This window comes from Rhea americana, unplaced genomic scaffold, assembly GCF_003343005.1.
Source record: "Rhea americana isolate MKP2758 unplaced genomic scaffold, rheAme1 scaffold_85, whole genome shotgun sequence".
NCBI lineage: Eukaryota > Metazoa > Chordata > Aves > Rheiformes > Rheidae > Rhea > Rhea americana.
Window position 1 is genome coordinate 227,141 of NW_028187034.1, and position 18,635 is coordinate 245,775.

General features: G+C 41.2%; 2 protein-coding genes across 2 annotated transcripts; one reads left to right on the forward strand and one right to left on the reverse strand.

Moving 5' to 3' along the window:
• Positions 1 to 282: 282 nt before the first annotated feature.
• On the forward strand, positions 283 to 3,785 carry SNU13 (small nuclear ribonucleoprotein 13). Its single transcript, XM_085323432.1, has 3 exons — positions 283 to 346; positions 652 to 852; positions 1,737 to 3,785. The coding sequence occupies exons 1-3, from the start codon at positions 283 to 285 to the stop codon at positions 1,997 to 1,999; spliced, it is 528 nt and encodes a 175-aa protein (XP_085179558.1). The 3' UTR covers positions 2,000 to 3,785.
• Positions 3,786 to 4,412: 627 nt separating this feature from the next.
• Positions 4,413 to 18,439, reverse strand: XRCC6 (X-ray repair cross complementing 6). Its single transcript, XM_085323610.1, has 12 exons — positions 18,156 to 18,439; positions 17,907 to 18,022; positions 17,197 to 17,335; positions 15,467 to 15,721; positions 14,487 to 14,670; positions 12,988 to 13,174; positions 11,375 to 11,543; positions 10,081 to 10,242; positions 8,865 to 8,994; positions 7,520 to 7,620; positions 6,486 to 6,599; positions 4,413 to 5,684 (listed from the first exon to the last, which is right to left on the reverse strand). Exons 1-12 carry the CDS (start codon positions 18,238 to 18,240, stop codon positions 5,485 to 5,487), a joined length of 1,842 nt encoding a protein of 613 aa, XP_085179736.1. The 5' UTR covers positions 18,241 to 18,439; the 3' UTR covers positions 4,413 to 5,484.
• Between the last annotated feature and the right edge of the window lie 196 nt (positions 18,440 to 18,635).

Sequence of the window (18,635 nt, forward strand, 5' to 3'; positions counted from 1 at the left end):
CTCCCACGCGTGGGGAGGGCGGGGGCGCTGGCGCTCCGTGGGGTCGCCTGTGCCAGACGCCTCTGCCGGCCTGTCCCCGGGCTCCTTCGGAGGCAGGAGCATGTGCTCTGCGTGCGGAAGAGCAGCCCGGGGGCAGCGCCCTAACTACCCGTTAGGCTGGCGGCAGAAGATCGCAGTAGTTGGGCGCTGGACCGCTCCCTTCCAGACACTAACATCAGCACTGGAGGGCAAATATTGAAAAAAATCTAGTTCTGCCGGTATTGGTTGTTAATGCTTGTTAGGATGTTGTTACTGTGCCAGTATGCCACTGATGCTAACATGCAGAAGCTGTTTGTAATTTGCAGGAGTAAATCTGATGCCTTACTCAATTTTCTTTAAAATTCAGGTCTAAACTTGTCAAATTGCTGCTGGCAGCAACTGGCTCTGAAACGCTTAATTTATGTAGTATCTATAGTAGTACATGCTTTTGAAGGCTGCTGTTAGTTCACTGCTGCTAGATTACAGGATTGAAATTGTCTAACTCTACCTGACCTGTCAGTGGGGGCTTTGAACATGAGAAATGAAATGCAATGGGATTTTTAGTGTATGTGTTGAGCAGGTGAGAATATGAGCTGAGTTGACCCCAGCAGTTGATATATGTGATAGACTAAGGCCTATGTAGTGTTGTTCAGAACAAAGCCCCCTTTGCTCCTGTTATAGTACTCTTTATTCTTTCTCTTTCCTCTCTTCAGAGTGAGGCAGAAGTGAACCCCAAAGCTTACCCACTGGCTGATGCACAGCTCACCAAAACACTACTGGATCTTGTGCAGCAATCCTGCAACTATAAGCAGTTACGTAAGGGAGCCAATGAAGGTGAGACCTGCCTGTTATAAAGTGTGCTGGAGTTTTGAATTGAGCTCTGAGAGGCTGTGTCTGGAAGGTGTCTTCTCTCTCTAGCTGTGGGCYATTAATTTTGTATAGATCTAATTTGGGTTTGAATGGACCTCTGAAGGTCTGTGGTGCAATCTGTCCACAGAAGTGCTCCCTTTAAAGCTGGATCAGGTTGCTCAGAGTCTTGCATAGTCACAGTTAAAAAAAAAAATCTTTAAGGATGAAGACTTCTCCAAAATCTCTCTGGACCCCTGACTTAGGACTTACACTACTCTCACAGTAGATTTTTCTTGCTTATGTCCCATCAGAAATTCCCTACAGCAACAGTCACAGACTGTAACCTGTCCTTTCACTATGCACCAGTGAGGACAGTCTGGCTGTATCCTTTCCACCCTTTAGGTAGTGGAAGGCAGCAATGGCATTATCCCACACCTTGGCCTTTTCTTTTCCAAGCTAAACAAACCCAGATTTCTCAGTCTCTCCTTGTCCATTCTGTGCCCTGACCACTTTAGCCACTCTGTACTGGACTCGCTCTGCTTGTCAGTCTCCCCCTTACGCTTCAGGGTGAGGTTGGACATTACTCTAGATGCAGCTCTGCARGTGCTGAGCAGGGGGAAAAATCCCTTCCCTGGACCTGGTGACTATGTTTTGAAGGTCACTTTCATCCCTGCAGGGGTGCACTGCTGACTGCCACTCAGTTCAGTCTGGACTTCTTTCATAGCCTTGCAGCTGCCGTTTCCCTTGAGCTGTCCTCATGCTACCGCTAAATTTCCTGCTTGCTCATGCTAATTTCAACATCTGTTAGTGTTTTTCATTAAATGTACTTCATAGAAAGCCCTAGACTTAATCTTAAGTTTCTTTTGCAGCCACCAAAACACTGAACAGAGGAATAGCAGAATTCATTGTGATGGCAGCAGATGCTGAGCCCTTGGAGATCATCCTACATCTCCCTCTTCTCTGTGAGGACAAGAATGTGCCCTACGTCTTTGTGCGCTCCAAGCAGGCCCTGGGCCGGGCATGTGGTGTCTCCCGGCCTGTCATTGCCTGTTCGATCACCATCAAGGAGGGATCTCAGCTAAAGCCTCAGATCCAGTCTGTCCAGCAAGCTATAGAAAGACTGTTGGTCTAAATGCCCATGAGTTTAAGTTTATGTGGAATAGGACAAGTTGCAGTTGGGGGAAATAATATTTAGCTGTAGTTGATGAGGTAATAGTTTTGATACCAATGTTTCATCTTAAAATATCTTTTTTGTTTTGTTTAATAGTGACTTAACTCTGAAAGTGTTTCTGCCTTTCCCTTCCCTTTTCCCTCTTATTTTTCCACTCCAACAGTCATTCTTATTGTATTACTTCTTGAAAAGTGATTGTACAGCTGTATTTCCTGTTTGATGTTTGTTTAAAAGGAGGAAAAAAAAAAAACCACCACCACCACCTTTATCTTCATGTCTGCCTGCTCAAGGCTAAAACCTACCCATTAGCTTTCTTTGTGCAACAGTTTTCTGCTAAGTGTTCAGCTAATGAATGTAGATTTGCAGCACACCTTGTGTGGGTAGACTGCTGGAGGTGCTGCTTTAAAGTGATGAAGCAGTGTAGCCCGTGTATAAGGCAGACGGTGGCTACTGTGTAGCAGTGGATGGAGCCAAGATCAAGCCAGTACATGCAGCACAACCTTTTCTCTTCTTGAAACCAGAGAAGGGACTTCTGAAGAGGTGTATGGGGAGCAGAAACCTCATGGCAATGCACAAGTGGAGATCTCTGATCTTGCTTTTGTTTTTAAATACTGACTTTTTAAGAAAAATAAAATTGCTGACAAAGGTGAATACAGGAATTGTCATACTCTGGGAGGCATTTGCTTTAAGTGAAGTGTTAGTGTTTGCTAAATTAAACTGATCAGAGATTGGCTAAAGGCTACTACAGTGTAGTGTTCATGCTTCAGTTTTTGTGTGTGTGCGGAGTGCATCAATGAGCTGCAAAGTTTGGGTTTCGTAGCATATTTAAATAAGTAATAAAACACRTGGTAGGAAGCAGCCTGCTGTGGCTCCTAAATAGCACTGTACACCTGGCCAATACCTTTGAAAAGGATCTAATGTTTTTAGAAAAGCTACTGCAATATGGTCGTATGACTGAAAATCTGCCCTTCAAGCCATAGCCAAGACAGTAGAAAACGCCRTTTTTCAGATGAAACAGCTTACAACACGAGAATGACAGATAACCCTATGTTCCAGAAAAGCATGAAGCACCACTAGCATTTTGGATTAATGGTGGCTTTATGAAGTTAGCTTTAGTTGAATACATGCTGTATTTAACTGTCCAGTTACTCTTTCCAGCTAAAGAGCCTAAAATATCTGCACTGGAGGTCATGCCAAACATCCCTCTTCTGTTGTAGGAAGTCTGGACTTTATCTGTTGAAGCTTCTACAGAGTCTTCTGTCTCTCCCTACAGGATTACTCAGCTGTACTCTATGTGGGCCTCCCAACATTTGCAAAGTAGAAAGCAAAACTAGAGTGGGAAGAATTGTGTAGTGAACCCCAGTAGGTATGGTAACAGCATGGAAAATAAATTTTTCCTGTAACGTTTCCACAGACGCACCAACTGCTTACCTATAGTAAATATCTTAAGCAGATGAAATCAGTTCATGAAAGACTGAAGACAACTTACATTTGTATTTTATATTTTCATAAATGTCTGATACTAGTAATATCCTTGCTGAGATGAACTTAAGTCACTAAAATGATTGAGTCGTTTCCTTTCTATGTACGTTAGCAGAACTGCTGTTACCTCTTAAGGATGCTGATTGTTGGGCTAGTTGTGTTCAGAACCCTGCAAAGGATTTGCCCCAGCAATAATGTGCCAAAAAAGCATGTGTAAGACAAAGCACATGAGCAGCAGAAATAAAGGATTCTTGAGCAAGAAAAACTGTCTTAATTTTTTGCTCTGAAGCCTTCCATCATCATCTCTGATGAATTCTGCTTAATGCAATAGCCTGCCCCAAATAAAGCAAGAGCMTCTAATAACTTGGATAAAACATGCCATAATCATCCAAAGCTTGGAACATACAGAACCTTGAGGTTGGCAAGCCAAGAGGGAATTGAAAAAAGGCGTTTGGGGAGGGAAAACCCACAGAATTATGGACAAGATAGTCTTCACAATTTTGTCACTTTCAATTCAAGTGTTGCTAAGACAAGCCTTTACAGCAACTTCTTTGCCTAAAGAATATACTAAAAGAAAAATAGTTTAGACAAAATTTTATTAGAAATAACTACTYTGAATCTACCTGCATTACAGTATAGTAATAGACTTGTGGTGCTCAATATGAGCTAGCTGCTCTTGTAAGAAGTTGAACAGGTGGAAGCAAGCAGTGTGCTGTCAAAGTGGTCACTGTGCCAAGAGGGCATTCACAACTGGCTCCGATACATTTGTGTGCACTGCACTGACTACAGCATGGGCACGTCCTTAACATATGACTGAATTCTATAAGAAGTTGCCTAATTGTTTTTGCGCCAGACACAGGAGTCTCTATGCTGAACACAAAACCACCATGCATACCAAAATAAATGCTTGCTTTATTCTCACATTCAGTGGAAATTACAATTTAGCTAAACAATTAGCACTGCTTTCTGTGGCAAGGAGAAGGACTATTTATGCACATATTGATTTTATTCATCTTGCACTGCAAGACAGGTTGGGAATTTAAAAACCAAAACATATACACCCTTGGATACTGCCTACATCAGTAGGATTCAAAAAAAAAAAAAAAAATCACCAGAAGTAACAGGCAATAGCTGCTCTCTACAATTTCCTATTCTTAAAGCACAGGTTAAAGTATAGAAGGCTTTAAGTAGTCTGACTCACCTTTGCTACAGAGGTGGAAAAGCTCTATGCTAACTCAGTAATTTAACTGGGATAAGTGCTTGCAGCCCTCTAGGGAACATGACTTTTTTTTTTTTTTTTAAACCAGCTTTTGCAGTTACTGTTTAAAAATGGAACACTGGACTAAACACCTTTGCAAAGCGCTGGCTTTTTGTACAACAGAGTGGATACCACTTAGCAATAATGATTTTCTCCTTCAAGATCTGCTGACGATMTTTATAATGCTGATGATGGTAAAGAGCCCCATTTGATTACAAGTAGCGATACCCGTTGGCAGTTTTGGAGAGTAGCACAGTAACACACCATATTTATACCTTCTGTCAGCAGAATTCTGTTACCTTCTGTTGTATGAATTAATGTGGTGCCACTAACACAGATCATTCTGTTTCCTTACTCCTGTTAAAATGAGTTTTGCTGTCTTTATGGCAAAAAGATGTTATAGCCCGTGTTGCAAAGTAAGAAGTACAAAAAATTTTTTATTAAGAAACCATGAAGGCTCAACTGTGTTCATTTTCAGTGAGCGACCTGAGTTGGCAGGGAATTTAATTCTGCCTTTGGCTACTGTGAATGGAATCCAAGCTTGCAGTGAGTATTCACAACTAGGAGTACAAAGTTTCTTCGCTGCTATATTCAGCAGCATTGAGTCCTCTCCTCCTCTACAGCAAGATTAAACAGACTCAGCTTCTACTTAAGACACCAAAAACTTTAAGCAGATAGAAGTCAAACAATGGACTTCTCTTCCTGCTTAGTGGTCCTTAAAGTATTCAGTTAACACATCCAGGAGCTCCTGTTTCTTCCCACCACCTCTCAGCCCACAAAGCCTGCATGCATCCTTCAGAGTAGGTACCGTAAGCTTGCCTAGAGTGCCTTTCTGCACATGACTCCTCAACTCATCTTTTGAGATTTCTGTCTTGGGTTTTTTCTCAGTTTGACCATCATCATCACCTATTAGAAAGATAAATTTTGGACCATTAAGATTTTTATAAAGTTTCTTAATGTAAAGGAAGATATCAACTTTTCTCATCCCACAGTTAATGGCCATTAGTACATGACACTAATGGCTACCTACACACTCACAGATCTAGTTTCTGTATCTTGTTCTATACAGTAGCTGTCACTTACTACTCTGATGTCAYTGGTGTGAGTGATCTCAAACTCAAGCGTACAAATCTGTGTTCTATTGGAAAGATCATTCACAAGTGAAACTTTTAAGGAATTTTCATCTAGGCAGCAGAATGCAATTACTCTATATGGAATTCAGTTAACTGACATTCCCATTTTATGAAGATTTTCATAAACTCCCAAACCATGTACGTACTTAAGCACTGGTTAAATATTTAGTCCTAAAGATGTCTAACTAGACTTGCTAAACAGTCCATACATACAAGTCTGMTTCCTCATCCAGAAAACAAACTCAAAGCATTAAGGACTCCACTACTCTGTCATAAAAAGCACAGTTAGACAAAAAGAAAAAAAAAGTTTAAAATAATTTGCCCACATGGCTTCTCATGTCACTCCAAGTTGCAACTATGCAGTTCCTCATTCCAACAATTCTCTAGTCAGATACCACAGTACCCTGTGATTCCTAAGAATCACAGCTGGATATAAGTCCACTCTGCTGTGGAGATGAGTAGAAGAGTTGCTGCACAAGTGGCTTCTTTAAACTATAAGACAGACTGAAAAAGCATAAACTTCAAAACAAAGAGTATAGACACCAGGTTGCCTGCCTGCAGTGTCATTACTCACCTTGTTTTCGCTTTACAGCCCTCCTATCAGGATCATAGTCAGGAGGATAAACCAGCTGCTTAAACTCTTCCACCAGGTTGCCCAGCCTGCGGCTCATCTCCTCAGCCTTTGGCACTGGCAAGAGAGAAAGATTTGCCCTCTTAAAAATGGTGTCTAAATGGTTGTCACCAAGGTATAATCATGCTTATGTAATAGTTACCATACAAATGTCTTGTAAGCCTGCAAAATGGAAAGAACTATGCTATGATAATCACAAATAAGAAATTTACAGTTCTTGATAAGATGAGAAATTTCTATTACTCATGTGTAATGGACTTGCTCATATATCTGAAGAGGAGTATATACACAAAGAATTAAATCAACAAAGGGAAAGTGGTATAGGAGATCTCATAATCGGTCTTGCTGCTACCTAGAGCTAACATCAGACACTTAAAATATGCCACTTCACTATTTCAGGTTGCAAGTAATTTGAGGAAGGACAGCTTGTTTCTGTCATGCATTTGCATGATATCTAGAACAGGGACCTAGGTTATCTGTTAGGTATTACTTCACAAGAGATAATTAGYTACTCTTAACACTTTTCCGGGAGTACTAAAGAGTAGTAAGAGCTAACTCTCCCATCAGGATTAGGTAACCAGAAATTCTCAGAGCCACAAAGTGGCATCATTTTCTCTCAGCTCCACCCAGGCTCAGAATTCTCTAAATAATTCTGCCAGTTATCAGACTGAAATATTAATGTGGCTCTTGAGGACAGGAATTTCTGAGAAAAAAAAATTTATCACCATAAAGAAAAAGATGATTAGATTATAATTTAGCAGGGTAAAATGAACAGTTTTTTTTCCTTTACCCTAACAGTTACAGCACTGGAGAGTAAGGTATTTCAGAATRGACAAATTCAGAGTTCTACATCTTGGAACTGCATATAATTAAAAAAAAAATAAACGTATTTGGTTTTGTAGCAACACATCTTTGACTTCGAAGAAACTCAAGAATCCTCTATGCTACCTCCCTTTGCATCCACCAATAGATCTCACTTGTCAAATCCTCAGCTTGTTCCGGTTCCATCATATCCAGTGCCAAAGCCTCCAGATTCCGGAAGTGCTGCTGCAGAACTGGGTTCTCAAAGCTGTCAGTCCTGTCAAGAACCCCCCCAGAATTTCAATGCATCCTGCTAAGAAGACAGGCAAGATGCACAAAATCTGCCACCGATGTATTTCAAAATAAAATATTTCCCTCTTTCCCACAAAATAATCAATCTCAGCAAAAGAACTGCCTTTCCTCTTTTCAATTTACCTGCCAAATCACCACCCTGTCACACATCAACTTTGTTAGAAAACTGCATGAGCCAAATGGAGATGTCAGCATTCTGCATTAATACCAGTTTTGCTACCTTCCATATACCTAAAACAAATCTCCTATAAAAACAGTTCATGAAATTTATCCTAGCTAYGATGAAAGGGTTTAACTATTATTTCTGTTATACTCAAAAGATCCAGGTCTGATCTGCAAAATGGATTCTCATAACCACAATAAAGTGTAGTACCYCTGCAACAAATTAAAACAGCCTAAAGAACAAGACTAATTGTATAGAGAATTCCAGAACACCCTGAGGTGTGTGATGCATAGTTATTTCAGAATGGTTAAGAATAATGTTTAGACAAGGCTATTGCAAAGGGAAGCAATTTGTTTATGCAAATCATCATCTCTGACAGTTTCCCCATTAAATGYGTTTGACGCCTGTGTTTGCAGTGGTGAGGCTTCAGGGCAAGGAGAATAAACTTTTTTGTATGCACACAAGTAGCCATTTGTGTTCTGGAGACAAGGGGCTCTCCCACACTCGAAGTATACAAGTAGAAGCTTACATGTAAGTTCTAGATGCAAGACAGCACATTATGATATGGAGTAAGCAAGACTTCCTAAGTTTATCCAGATTTAAAATTCATGCATTGTGTGATATTTAAACAACATCWATACAGTGAGGTTCGGCCATACGGAGGAACAAAGCCCTGAAGATCAAATCTAAAGACCAGTTCAAAGTCTTACAGACAACTACTATCACCATAACCTTTAAGGTGCCTGGCTTGGATGCTGAGTATGGGCCACTAATAGTTTCACAACCTACATATTTCTAACCATGGCTTTCTAAAACATTTACTGTGGACATGCTAAGGGAAACCAGAGAGCCTACTAGATTAGTAGTTACAAGGAAGGATCCCAACGACATTACAAGTTATACCTATATAACCACCCAGTGCTTCAAAATCTCRTCTTGTGCACATCATAGTTGAAGAATGTCCATAACACAGCAAACATACTGTGCAATAGTGTTGTRCTTCTCTTCTTCCCCCCTCTGCCGCTACTCTATTTATCTCCATTTACCTGTATTTGAACCTTAGTTTTTGAATGATTTCCTTCATTTTGTCCACCTGTTCTCGATTGGCTGGCACCTTTTCTGTAAAATCAACTTTCCGTTTGTCATCTGCATATGGTAGGAAAATGAGGTGGAAACCTACACAGAAAAAAGAGACCAAGAGAACAGTTACGTAGAACCACATTCTCAAAACATTTTTTAGGAAAGCCTAAGGTGCTGATTAGGCAGGTCCGATGACTACCAAACTATCCAGCTATTTTGTTGTAAACAACACCAACCAGTAATATCTCCTACTACCTACAACATGGCACTCAATCCCAATCAAAATGCAAACAGCCAGCATCATTGTTTGAATGAGAATCAAACTAAATGCAGAGCCAAAAGTTGGAAACTCGTGACTTGCTTTTTATGCAGGAAATTAACTTGTCCATCTTCCCTATTTCTCACTGGAAATGAGCTTGAAAACAATTTGTTTAAATATAAAATAAAAGCCTGTATGTTATTTCTGAAATGCCGTATGCTGTGCAAAAGCAGTGTTATTCCTGTACTTTTCATTCTCCCAGCAGGGAATGTTCCAGTTCTAGAAGAAAGAAAAYGCAAAAGAGCTAGAGATACCTTTGCTTCCTGATAAGGTACAAGGCTCAATTTGTGAAATTATTTATTTAAAGCTTTAAAAAGTATCCAAAGACACAATAAAATTCAGGAAAGGGTGTGCGTGCCCAGTCAGACAACTGAAAAAAGGTTCTTCATTTTTAGGTCAGTTACTTGAATATGCTAGAAAAAAAGGTAAGAGGCAGAGAAAGTACTGTAGCCACGTTACACCTGAGAAAGCACTGATGCAAYTGAGGCTTTAAAAACAGATAGCAGAACATCTACTTTAGCATTCTTTCAGCTGTATTAAGGTAGCTGCACAGTGTCACAACACTGCCAGCACCAGCCTTGCCTCACAAATGCATCACTGTAGACATCACCACGCATTCTTCCAGTTAGATGTATTTATTCCACGTAAGCCATCAAAGATTTCAAGCAGGAACTACAGCCAAGGATCTCTCAGCAGCCTCTTCAACATCAGATACTTACAACGTGAAAACTGAAGAAAAGGGATGTTGGAAAGCACTCTCCCCAGCTTTTAAGGCAGCAAAAAGAATATTTCCATGCAGTACAGGAGGCTATTTTGCTGACTGCTTCCAAGAGCACAAGGAAAGGCAGCATCTCTTGCCATACCTGGAGGGGCTATCTGCACTTTTTGTTCATCCAGCTCTTCCTCCTGGGGAACCAGTGCCACAAAGCGAGGGGGAGTGTTCCGGCGGGGAGTGTATCTGCAGAGTGCCAACACTTCTCTCTCCAAGCACTTAATCAATAAGGCATTAAAAAGCGTTGTACTCCCTGCAAAGTAAAGCCTGCATTAGTCAGATTAAGAGCTTTGCTCAGGAATATAACTCTAGGTACTACAGATTCAATGCCAGTGACTTCTTTGAAATGCTTACAATGTTGCAGAGGTAAAAAGCAGCTTTGGGAAGAGGGAGCCTCTGAAAATGAGCCTCTCCTGATCAGATCAGTGAGACTTCTGGTAAAAGAACTRAAATCACCAGCATCTGAGAAATGAAGTAAGACTGAGAACTGGAAATGGGTACATACAAAGCCTCTCTCTAGTTTGGTGGGACATAATAGTAGCAGCAGCAGCACATCATAGGACCTACTGCAGAAGTTACACACTAAGGATTCAGGATAAAATATTCTTCCCTCCAGGTCTATGCATATTTGCTTTAAATTTGATCAGATAGGTTAGTCAGGAAAAGACTAATGTACGAATAACACATTTGATTCAGGAATTTGCTAAGCTGGAAAAAACAGGGTAAAGGTGCTTCTTCAGTCAGATAATGCAAGGGATCTAGTCATCTCTCCCTACTCTCTTTATCCCTCTTTACTCTCTTTATGAGATAGAGGTTTTTCTTGATAATGCAGCTCGGGATGGGTTAATACTRTATTTCCAGATTAGCAGACTTGTGTATACACACAAAAAAAAGGGAGAAAAAGCAGTCCTTAATGTCTTCTCCTTCTCGCTACCACTGTCATTAAAACAAGCCATTAAGATGCTATTAATTCCATCACACTTCCTTAGCAATGCATGTCTGCTCTAGGGTTTATGGACTAAGAAATTACAATATTTTTACCATCTTCACCTTATTGGTACTAGGATCCTTCAGTTTTAAAAATTAGTTATATTTATAAATGACTAAACCAAGTATTTCAGGGCCACATCTGTTTAGTTTGATTAGCTGTCTGTCATGATGGATGAAGCATGAAGCAGGATTAGCACTTCTGCTACTGAAGAAAATAAGAATTAACCACACTGGGAGAGGCCATAACAGTTAAACCTATGCTTTTTAACATTAATAAGTTTTTAAAACAGACAAAGATGTCTCAGTGATCTCTACTTGATCACACTATGAATTAGCTGGTTACCATAATACAAAGTGGTGAAACTTCTGAATCTTCTGTTCCTGTCTTTGCTTACCCTTTACTAGGGCCTCCTCAGGATAGATGAACTGGGAAGGTCTGATATAGTGATGCTGTTTTAGCATTGAAAGCGGTTTGAAGCCAATCAGAACCAAGCCTGGTGACTCAAAACGTTTTAATTCTTCTGTTTCCTCTTTCTCCAGCACAATCTGACGGTTTCCATACATCTAAAGCRGAGTAGACAATAATGCTGAGCATAGGGATAGAATTTGATCAAAAATAGCATTAGAAACAATAAAATCTGTTCTACTAAAATACAGTGGAAGGACACTGAGAATAAGGAGAAAGATGCCCATTTTCAGCCCACTTTCTTCCTCCATCTGATTTTTTTCAGAACCTACTGCACTCACAGTACTCACARTATTAAAAAGCCACAGCATTTCTCACACCTGGTGGAACTCTAAGAGAAAATGACTGCCAAGGAATGTGAAGGGCAACAGAAATGATTTCTAAAGGTGCCTCATCAGCAAAAAGAAGAGCAGGAAAAATATGAAATCATTCCTATAAGGCAGGCAACTTAGTGATAAAGAAAACAGAAAAGGTTGAAGTACTAAATGCCTTCTTTACCTTGGACTTTACTGACAAGATCTGCTATCAGGCCTCCCAGGTCTCCATACCTAGTAGCAAAGCTTGGGTGYAGAGGAATTGGGGAAAAGGTACTACCAAAGTAGAGGAAGATAAAACTCTCCCCATTAGTGTACAGTGAAAGGACAAGTCGYAGTCTGTAACCACTGTCTCAAGAAAAAATCGGACTGGAAACGAGGAAAACATTTCTTGTTTTCCCAAGATAGTGGTTAAGATTTGGCACAGGATGGCTGCAGCATCTCATCCTTGGAGTTACTCAGAGCTGGCCAGAACAGGCCTTGAGCAGCTTGATCTAGTTTAGAGGTGAGTCTTGCTCTGAGCTAAGGTTGGACCAGACACCTCCAGAGGTCCTATTTGACTTGTCTGTGTCTCCTAAYCTGCTTCTACAGAAGCATGTCAGCAGGCATGGAAGGACACACAAAGTTTGCTTGTGACAATATATCTAGCAACTGCATAACCTGCTTTGAAACAAGGCTGTGCCTGAACAGGGTATGACAATCAATCATTCTGTATCAGCCAAACTACCAAGCAAGAAGGGAAAGCAAGGAACCAAATAACAAAGATAGAGCTAATATGCTTTTTTGTTGATGTCTGGAAAAGAATCCAAAAAACCCCTGTGATTCACACTTGTACCTTTACAGTAAACAGCAAAAGGTTACAGTAATAGTAATAAAAYGGTCAAAATTTGTTTCTAGTAATTCAAAAGATCGCACCAGGACCAACAGCACAAGGCCACGTAAGATCAGGTTCTGCCAACCTGGTTCTGCCATACAGAAAGAACACGACCTGAGTTCCCAAGCACACTTCCACTACGTTTTCCTTTGAGAGTCTCACCCAAGAAAAAACCCACTCTCCTGCTTAGCTTAAAAAGCAACCAAACTATTCTAGGGGCATGCAGTTGCAAATACTTCTGCAACTGATCATGAAAGTAAAAGACAAGAAAAGCAGTAAGATGCTTATCACTCCCTGYTCTCCCTCTGCAAAAATCAGTGATAGAAAAAAACAGAAACATAATGAATACACTACCTGAGCCCTTTTTGTATCACTAGGCAGAAGCAGGCTGCCTGTTTTCCCATTAAACATTCTTGTCTTTGTTTTAATTGGCTCATTAGTTTCCCGATAAAGCTTCACTGGATACGGTTTATAAGCTTTTTGAAGGAGGCTGTACACACCAACACTAAGAGACAGATCTTTGCTCAGATACAGATTTAACCTGTACAGAAAAAGCAGATACAGACATGAGACTCTGAAATATAATGTTTTAAAAGAAAGTAATTTCCTCAAATAACTTTTTTTCTCAGATCTCCTATTCTGCCCCCCAAAACCACATGTATCTCTGAAAAGGTACTATTATTTGCTTCATAATCTCACTCATATAAAAGCATTTTTGGAATACTGTTAGTCCTGGTCATAAACAGAAATGATTTTCTCTATTTTTTCTATCCTTTTTTACATTGAAAAGTAGTTATCTTCAGGCAGAACACAGGACAAGTTGACCATTATGTACCTACTTGTGCTTAATGCAAATGTGGCTTCTTAATTCACACGGCTGTTCAAGCAGAAGGTAAAATTGTCCAAAAAGTGTCCAATCAAAACAAATAATACCAAGAAAAAACTTAGAAGCTTCAGAAGTTAGAGAAAAATTTAGAGGAAGAATAGAGTTTAAAATTGGAGGCAATCTTTAAGTTCTGAGAGCAGAACAGTCAATTACTGTGAATGTTATTTCCTCTCTTCTAAAAGATATTACTGATACAGAATTTTTCCTCCTCAAGAATTAGAAAGCTTGAGGAACTTTCCCAGAAGAGGAAAATAAAACTGTAAGGAGCAGCAAGAACATCAGTGACAACAACTCAAAGTGGGATTTTTTTAATATATATTGAGAAAAGAAAAAAAAAACACTAGGTAGTGAAGTTCATTCACGTACTATGCTCCCAAATCATTCTGCTATGAACTTGCTTGTTAAAATCAAAACAATAGAAAGAAGGTGATTCTAAAGAAAATTTCTGTTCTCTTTGTCAAGATCTCTTTAATCTCTCTGTAAGTATCTCTAATCTTTCAGCTGGCGATAATAAATATGAAGGCTGTATGAATCTATTAGCACAATAACAAATGCCCAGACTGGCTACATATGACTAGTAAATAATAGGTCAAAAAACCTGTCAGCCACATTGGAATGCTTTTTCTTTTTTCCCCCTAACAAAAAAAACAAAAAAAAACAAAATAAAACAAACTTAAATACAACTTTGTTATAAACAAAACATCCGCGATTATGAGCTGCAGGTTTTTGGTAGATGTTTTACTTTGGTGATGGTATGTTTTTTTCCCCAGAATAATTTCTAGCCAAGTTCAATACATGAGATCTCATACAGGGGAAAAAAAGGAGGCTGCAGTCCACCAAGTAAAACTGAGGAATGAAAGTACCAATGCCTTTACAGAACAATCCTTCCAGAAGAAGGAGGCAAGATGCAGCTTTAAAATTATATCAGGTGCCTACATGGAACAAAGTGTCAGACCTAGGCACATACCTGACTAAAGCTCGTTTCTTTGTCTCCTTGGCTCGTACTTTCTTCATGAGATGTTCCAGTTTCTCTGACTCATGAGGTTGGATCCCAAGGTCCTCATCCTCTGCTATGTTAATGATGTCCCTGTAGAACAAGGAGATATCAAACCCTCCAGGCTTCTTCAAGTGCATCAAGTCAAGGATGATACCTAGAAACAAAGTAAAGGATAGATATAAGCATGTTCCTCAGCACTCTTAGATTTCTCTATCTATGCAAAGAATTTGAGCAAGAACAAGCTCCAAATTGCCCCGAGCAGCTTGATCTAGTTTAGAGGTGAGTCTAAACCAAATCTGCACTGGATGCGATAGTTTTTCAGCAAAAGTGGCAGAAGACCTTCTTCATCTTCAGTCAAAACAACATAGTACAGAGAAAGTTCCCTCTCTAATTAAGAAGCTGGGAAATATTGTGCATGAAATAGGTCTGACAAGCTCCTATAAAACACAATTGCATCTCTGGCATAGAGGGAAGCAAAAACAGTCAGAAAATCCCCTTTCCCAGTTGTCTCAACTGCGTATTTTAAGTAATGCAGCATTTTCTCTCTGGTTCTGAGCTCAGGTTGCTGTTTTTCCTTTTGTGTTGATTTAGTTTGTTATTCCCTTCCTGGAAAATGGTGGGACAATGAAATAAACTAGAGTTTGTTTTCCATGGCCCTCACAAATCCTGATTTTTGCTATGGAAAAAGAAAAAAAGGCCTTAAAAAGTAGTAGTTAGTTCTTGCATACCAGACTAGATATCAGATTTTGTAATTTAGACTTGGATATCAGATTTTTCTCATTTAGAAAGCTTCATAAATATTACTCAGTTCTGATCATTTCACATTCTTTTTTCATCAGGAAACTGCATCATTCTTTTTTCATCAGGAAACTGCAGCACAGTTAACAAGGATACATCACTTTTACTTTGCCTTAAATTCCAGGCCTAAGTTAAAAGGGGAAATTAATGACCTGTGTCTCTCAGATCGCCAGCTCTGGTTCTGGCCAGCTTGGCTTTAGCGCTATCATTGGCATGAGGATTATCCTCATTGGTGAACAGCATGATCCTTTTGTGGCTCATTCTCACTCGAACATCACTGAAGAGATTAGAGCAGGCCCAGAGTGCTTCACCCAGTGAATAGTCAGTACTGTGGCCAAAGGTCTCCCGGAAAAGTATTTGTCCTTGGTCTCCTCTGTATTTGTCCAGTTCTAGAATACGCTTTGCACCTAAAGAGAGTAACRGCATTTGCATGCATCAGAAATACTAAAGGAACTATTACAAACTCTTCCAAACAAGCACTGACAGTCCCCTGCAGCTGATGCCTGACTAACCTCCCCTAGCATCTTTGTAGAAGTGCCCTCCCAACACTTGGCTGAGAAAATTGTTTAGGGTAGCCTTACATTTTCAATATTGCAAGCTGGCTGCCAGTTAAAAGTATCTAATAAAGGCAAAAGGATTCAAAGTGCCCTGGCATCAATATGAGGCACTTTTTGTTGGGGAAGGAAACAGGCATGGAATTGAGTGTCACAGGCTCTCTGAGTTGAAACTGCAGTTTGTTCCCCAGAAAGGCAGTGATCCCACTCACTCCAGAAGGCTGGCAGACTGCTGCCCTGCCAGAGAAAGGACAGGAGGCTGAAATACATTCTGCATCTCCACAGCATGTTGAGAAGGTGGAGAACTGCTCCTGCTCCTTCACTCACAAGCCAGATGGCATCAGCCTGAAGGCCAGATTGAGACCATAGATCATCTGATGGAGCACAGCAAAATGCTGGGCAGGTATCAATGGCCCTTTTAAAATTCTGTGGCAATAAATATACCATTTTCTTCCTTTTTAATAGCACTCACCTTTCACCTGCAGTGTGTTTATCAGCATGGCAAACTACCGCCTCTAATGTGAGGCAAATGGCAAGCAGAAAAGGAAAGGGAGGAAGGACAAGTGAGGAGCCTAAGGTACCTGCTGGCAGAAAAGAGTCACGGGCAGTCTCATCAGGTCTCAGTTGTAAGCAATTCTGAAGCTACACTTCTTAAGAGAGAACTCCAAGCTTTGCTAAAGTATGACAGCAAGAATGCTAGCCTGTACCTCCAAGCTAAGAGAATTAAATAAAACCTCCTCAGAGATATAGGTAGCTATTAAAAGCTAGTAGACAAAATTATCCCACAATACTCTCAGCTGACAGGGAAGCTGTCACTCCTAACATGCTACTACTGCTACCTTTTCTAGTTCAGCTATTTAAACTCTTGTAACACACACATGCTAGGTAATCTTAAGAAAAAGGAGGAGGTAAACTCATGAACGGTAAATCTTTTTATGAGATTAACAGTCAAAACACCGTAAACAGTTAGCATGTTTGCTTTCAGCTGAAATCTGCGGTGCCTTAGCACGTACATACATTGTTTAGAAGTGTAGCAGAGACCTGATGGGCTTTCAAGAGTTCTATTGAAATCCTCTTAGCTTTAACAGATAGCAGGTGAATCACCATGTTAAAGACAGAGGAAAGAGATCTGAACCAACTATAACAGAAAATGATAAGCTTCCACTAAGTTTCCAGATCTAACAGAAAAAAAAAATCCCTGAAACAGGAACATTTCTGTTATTCTGACAGTTCTCTTTTCAGAGAGGCCATCCACTAACAAGGGTATTACACAGATTTCCTTTCCCCATCTTCTACATAAACCTTTGTATCACTTCACTGACTTTTACCTGGATTGTCCAGCTCCTGAAGAACATAAACATGCTTGAAGTCTGCAGAATTCTTGTTCTTTTCTGTGCCATAGAACACAACACTTAGCAGGTCCCTATCACTACTAATAATTTTGCTGGTGTACACATTCCGGATGCACTGGAAAGAATGCACACAGGTCAAAATACAAAGAAAATTAGATGCAAAATGGTACAGAAGTTTTGTCTTTGGCAAGTAACAGTTTATAGAAGCAATATCAAGAACTGTAACAATTACTCTAAGCTATATTTCACCAGGAGATAGAATTTGGGTTCTTGTTTGTCAGTGAGGTTTTTCCTCACTTATACAATCTTATGTGCTTTTTGTTATCATTCCCCTTCTATGAGCAAGGTCAAGAAAAAAATATGTATTTCTTAGACTTGCTATCCTTAGCATRAATTTATCACTCACTCTATACAAATTCCCCAAACCAAAGTCTGGAACATCCCAGCATCCAATGGATCTTTCCAAATCCACAGTCATTCAGAAATCTGTCACTTAGGTTTCACAGTGATTTTACACCAACAGGTATGGCAAAAAGATAGGCAACCAACCAGCTGTATCTGTAGTGGTGCAGATACAGCGATCTGGAGAGGGTTTGTAAAACACCTCGAGGTCCTGAAAAGATCTTCAGCTCAGAAGTTATAGATCACTCAGTGTCACAGATCTGCAGCTCTCCGACGAAGCTTACCTGCATAGTCATGTCAAAGGGAGTGAATGCTTCCTCGTCCTCGTACGACTCAAACATGGCCTTGGAGGCATCAACTAGGAAAATCAAGCTGTCCCGACCTGCGTACTTGTAGTCCGCTACGGAAAGGGGGAAAACCAGGTTTAACCGCTGACTCCTCCCTCCTTCTTCGCCGAGCCCRGCGAGCACCAAGCGCAGCAAAACCCCCGTGGGAGGCGGGGGAGGGGGCCCTCGGGGCAAGGGGAGCCTTACCGACCGCCTCAGTCCCCTCCTCCTGCTCGTCGTCGTCCCCCTCCTCCGCCCCCTCACTCCGGTAGTAGGACACCCAGTCCGACATGGCTCCGAGCGCCGCCGGCGGTCACGGTGACGCTCGTCGGCCCTCGGCGGCGGGGACAGGACAGCGCCCGCGGAACCGCCGGCCGAGGGAGAGGGGCTGCCCGTGCCCGCAGCGGCCGCGCAAGCCGCCGCCGCCGTGCGCGCGCCCTCACCGGCGCTCGCGGCTCTCCCAACGGCCGCGGCCACGCGCAACGCGCCGCCACCTGTCACTCATCAGAAGGATCCGCCTCCCGCGGGAACTCCAGCCAATGGGRAGAGGGGAAGAGCGCCGCGCCCTGCCCCTCCCGCGGGAAGCCGCGCCCCTCCTCGGCGTGGATTGGTTGCGGAGGAGGAACAAGGCTGCAAATCCGCCCGCCCTGCTCGGCCTGAGAGCCGGAAGAGGCGCCGAGCGCCAGC

Excerpts from the sequence above, each read along its gene's own strand:
- SNU13 (XM_085323432.1), top strand. The coding sequence starts at position 283 with ATGTTGTTACTGTGCCAGTATGCCACTGATGCTAACATGCAGAAGCTG. Across the intron at positions 347-651 it reads GCTGTTTGTAATTTGCAGGA|GCCTATGTAGTGTTGTTCAG; the intron begins GTAAATCTGATG and ends TGATAGACTAAG. Across the intron at positions 853-1,736 it reads ACGTAAGGGAGCCAATGAAG|CCACCAAAACACTGAACAGA; the intron begins GTGAGACCTGCC and ends TTTCTTTTGCAG.
- XRCC6 (XM_085323610.1), bottom strand. The coding sequence starts at position 18,240 with ATGTCGGACTGGGTGTCCTACTACCGGAGTGAGGGGGCGGAGGAGGGG. Across the intron at positions 14,671-15,466 it reads TGGCGATCTGAGAGACACAG|GTATCATCCTTGACTTGATG; the intron begins GTCATTAATTTC and ends CTTTGTTTCTAG. Across the intron at positions 6,600-7,519 it reads ACAAGCTGAGGATTTGACAA|TGCCAAAGGCTGAGGAGATG; the intron begins GTGAGATCTATT and ends CTCTCTTGCCAG.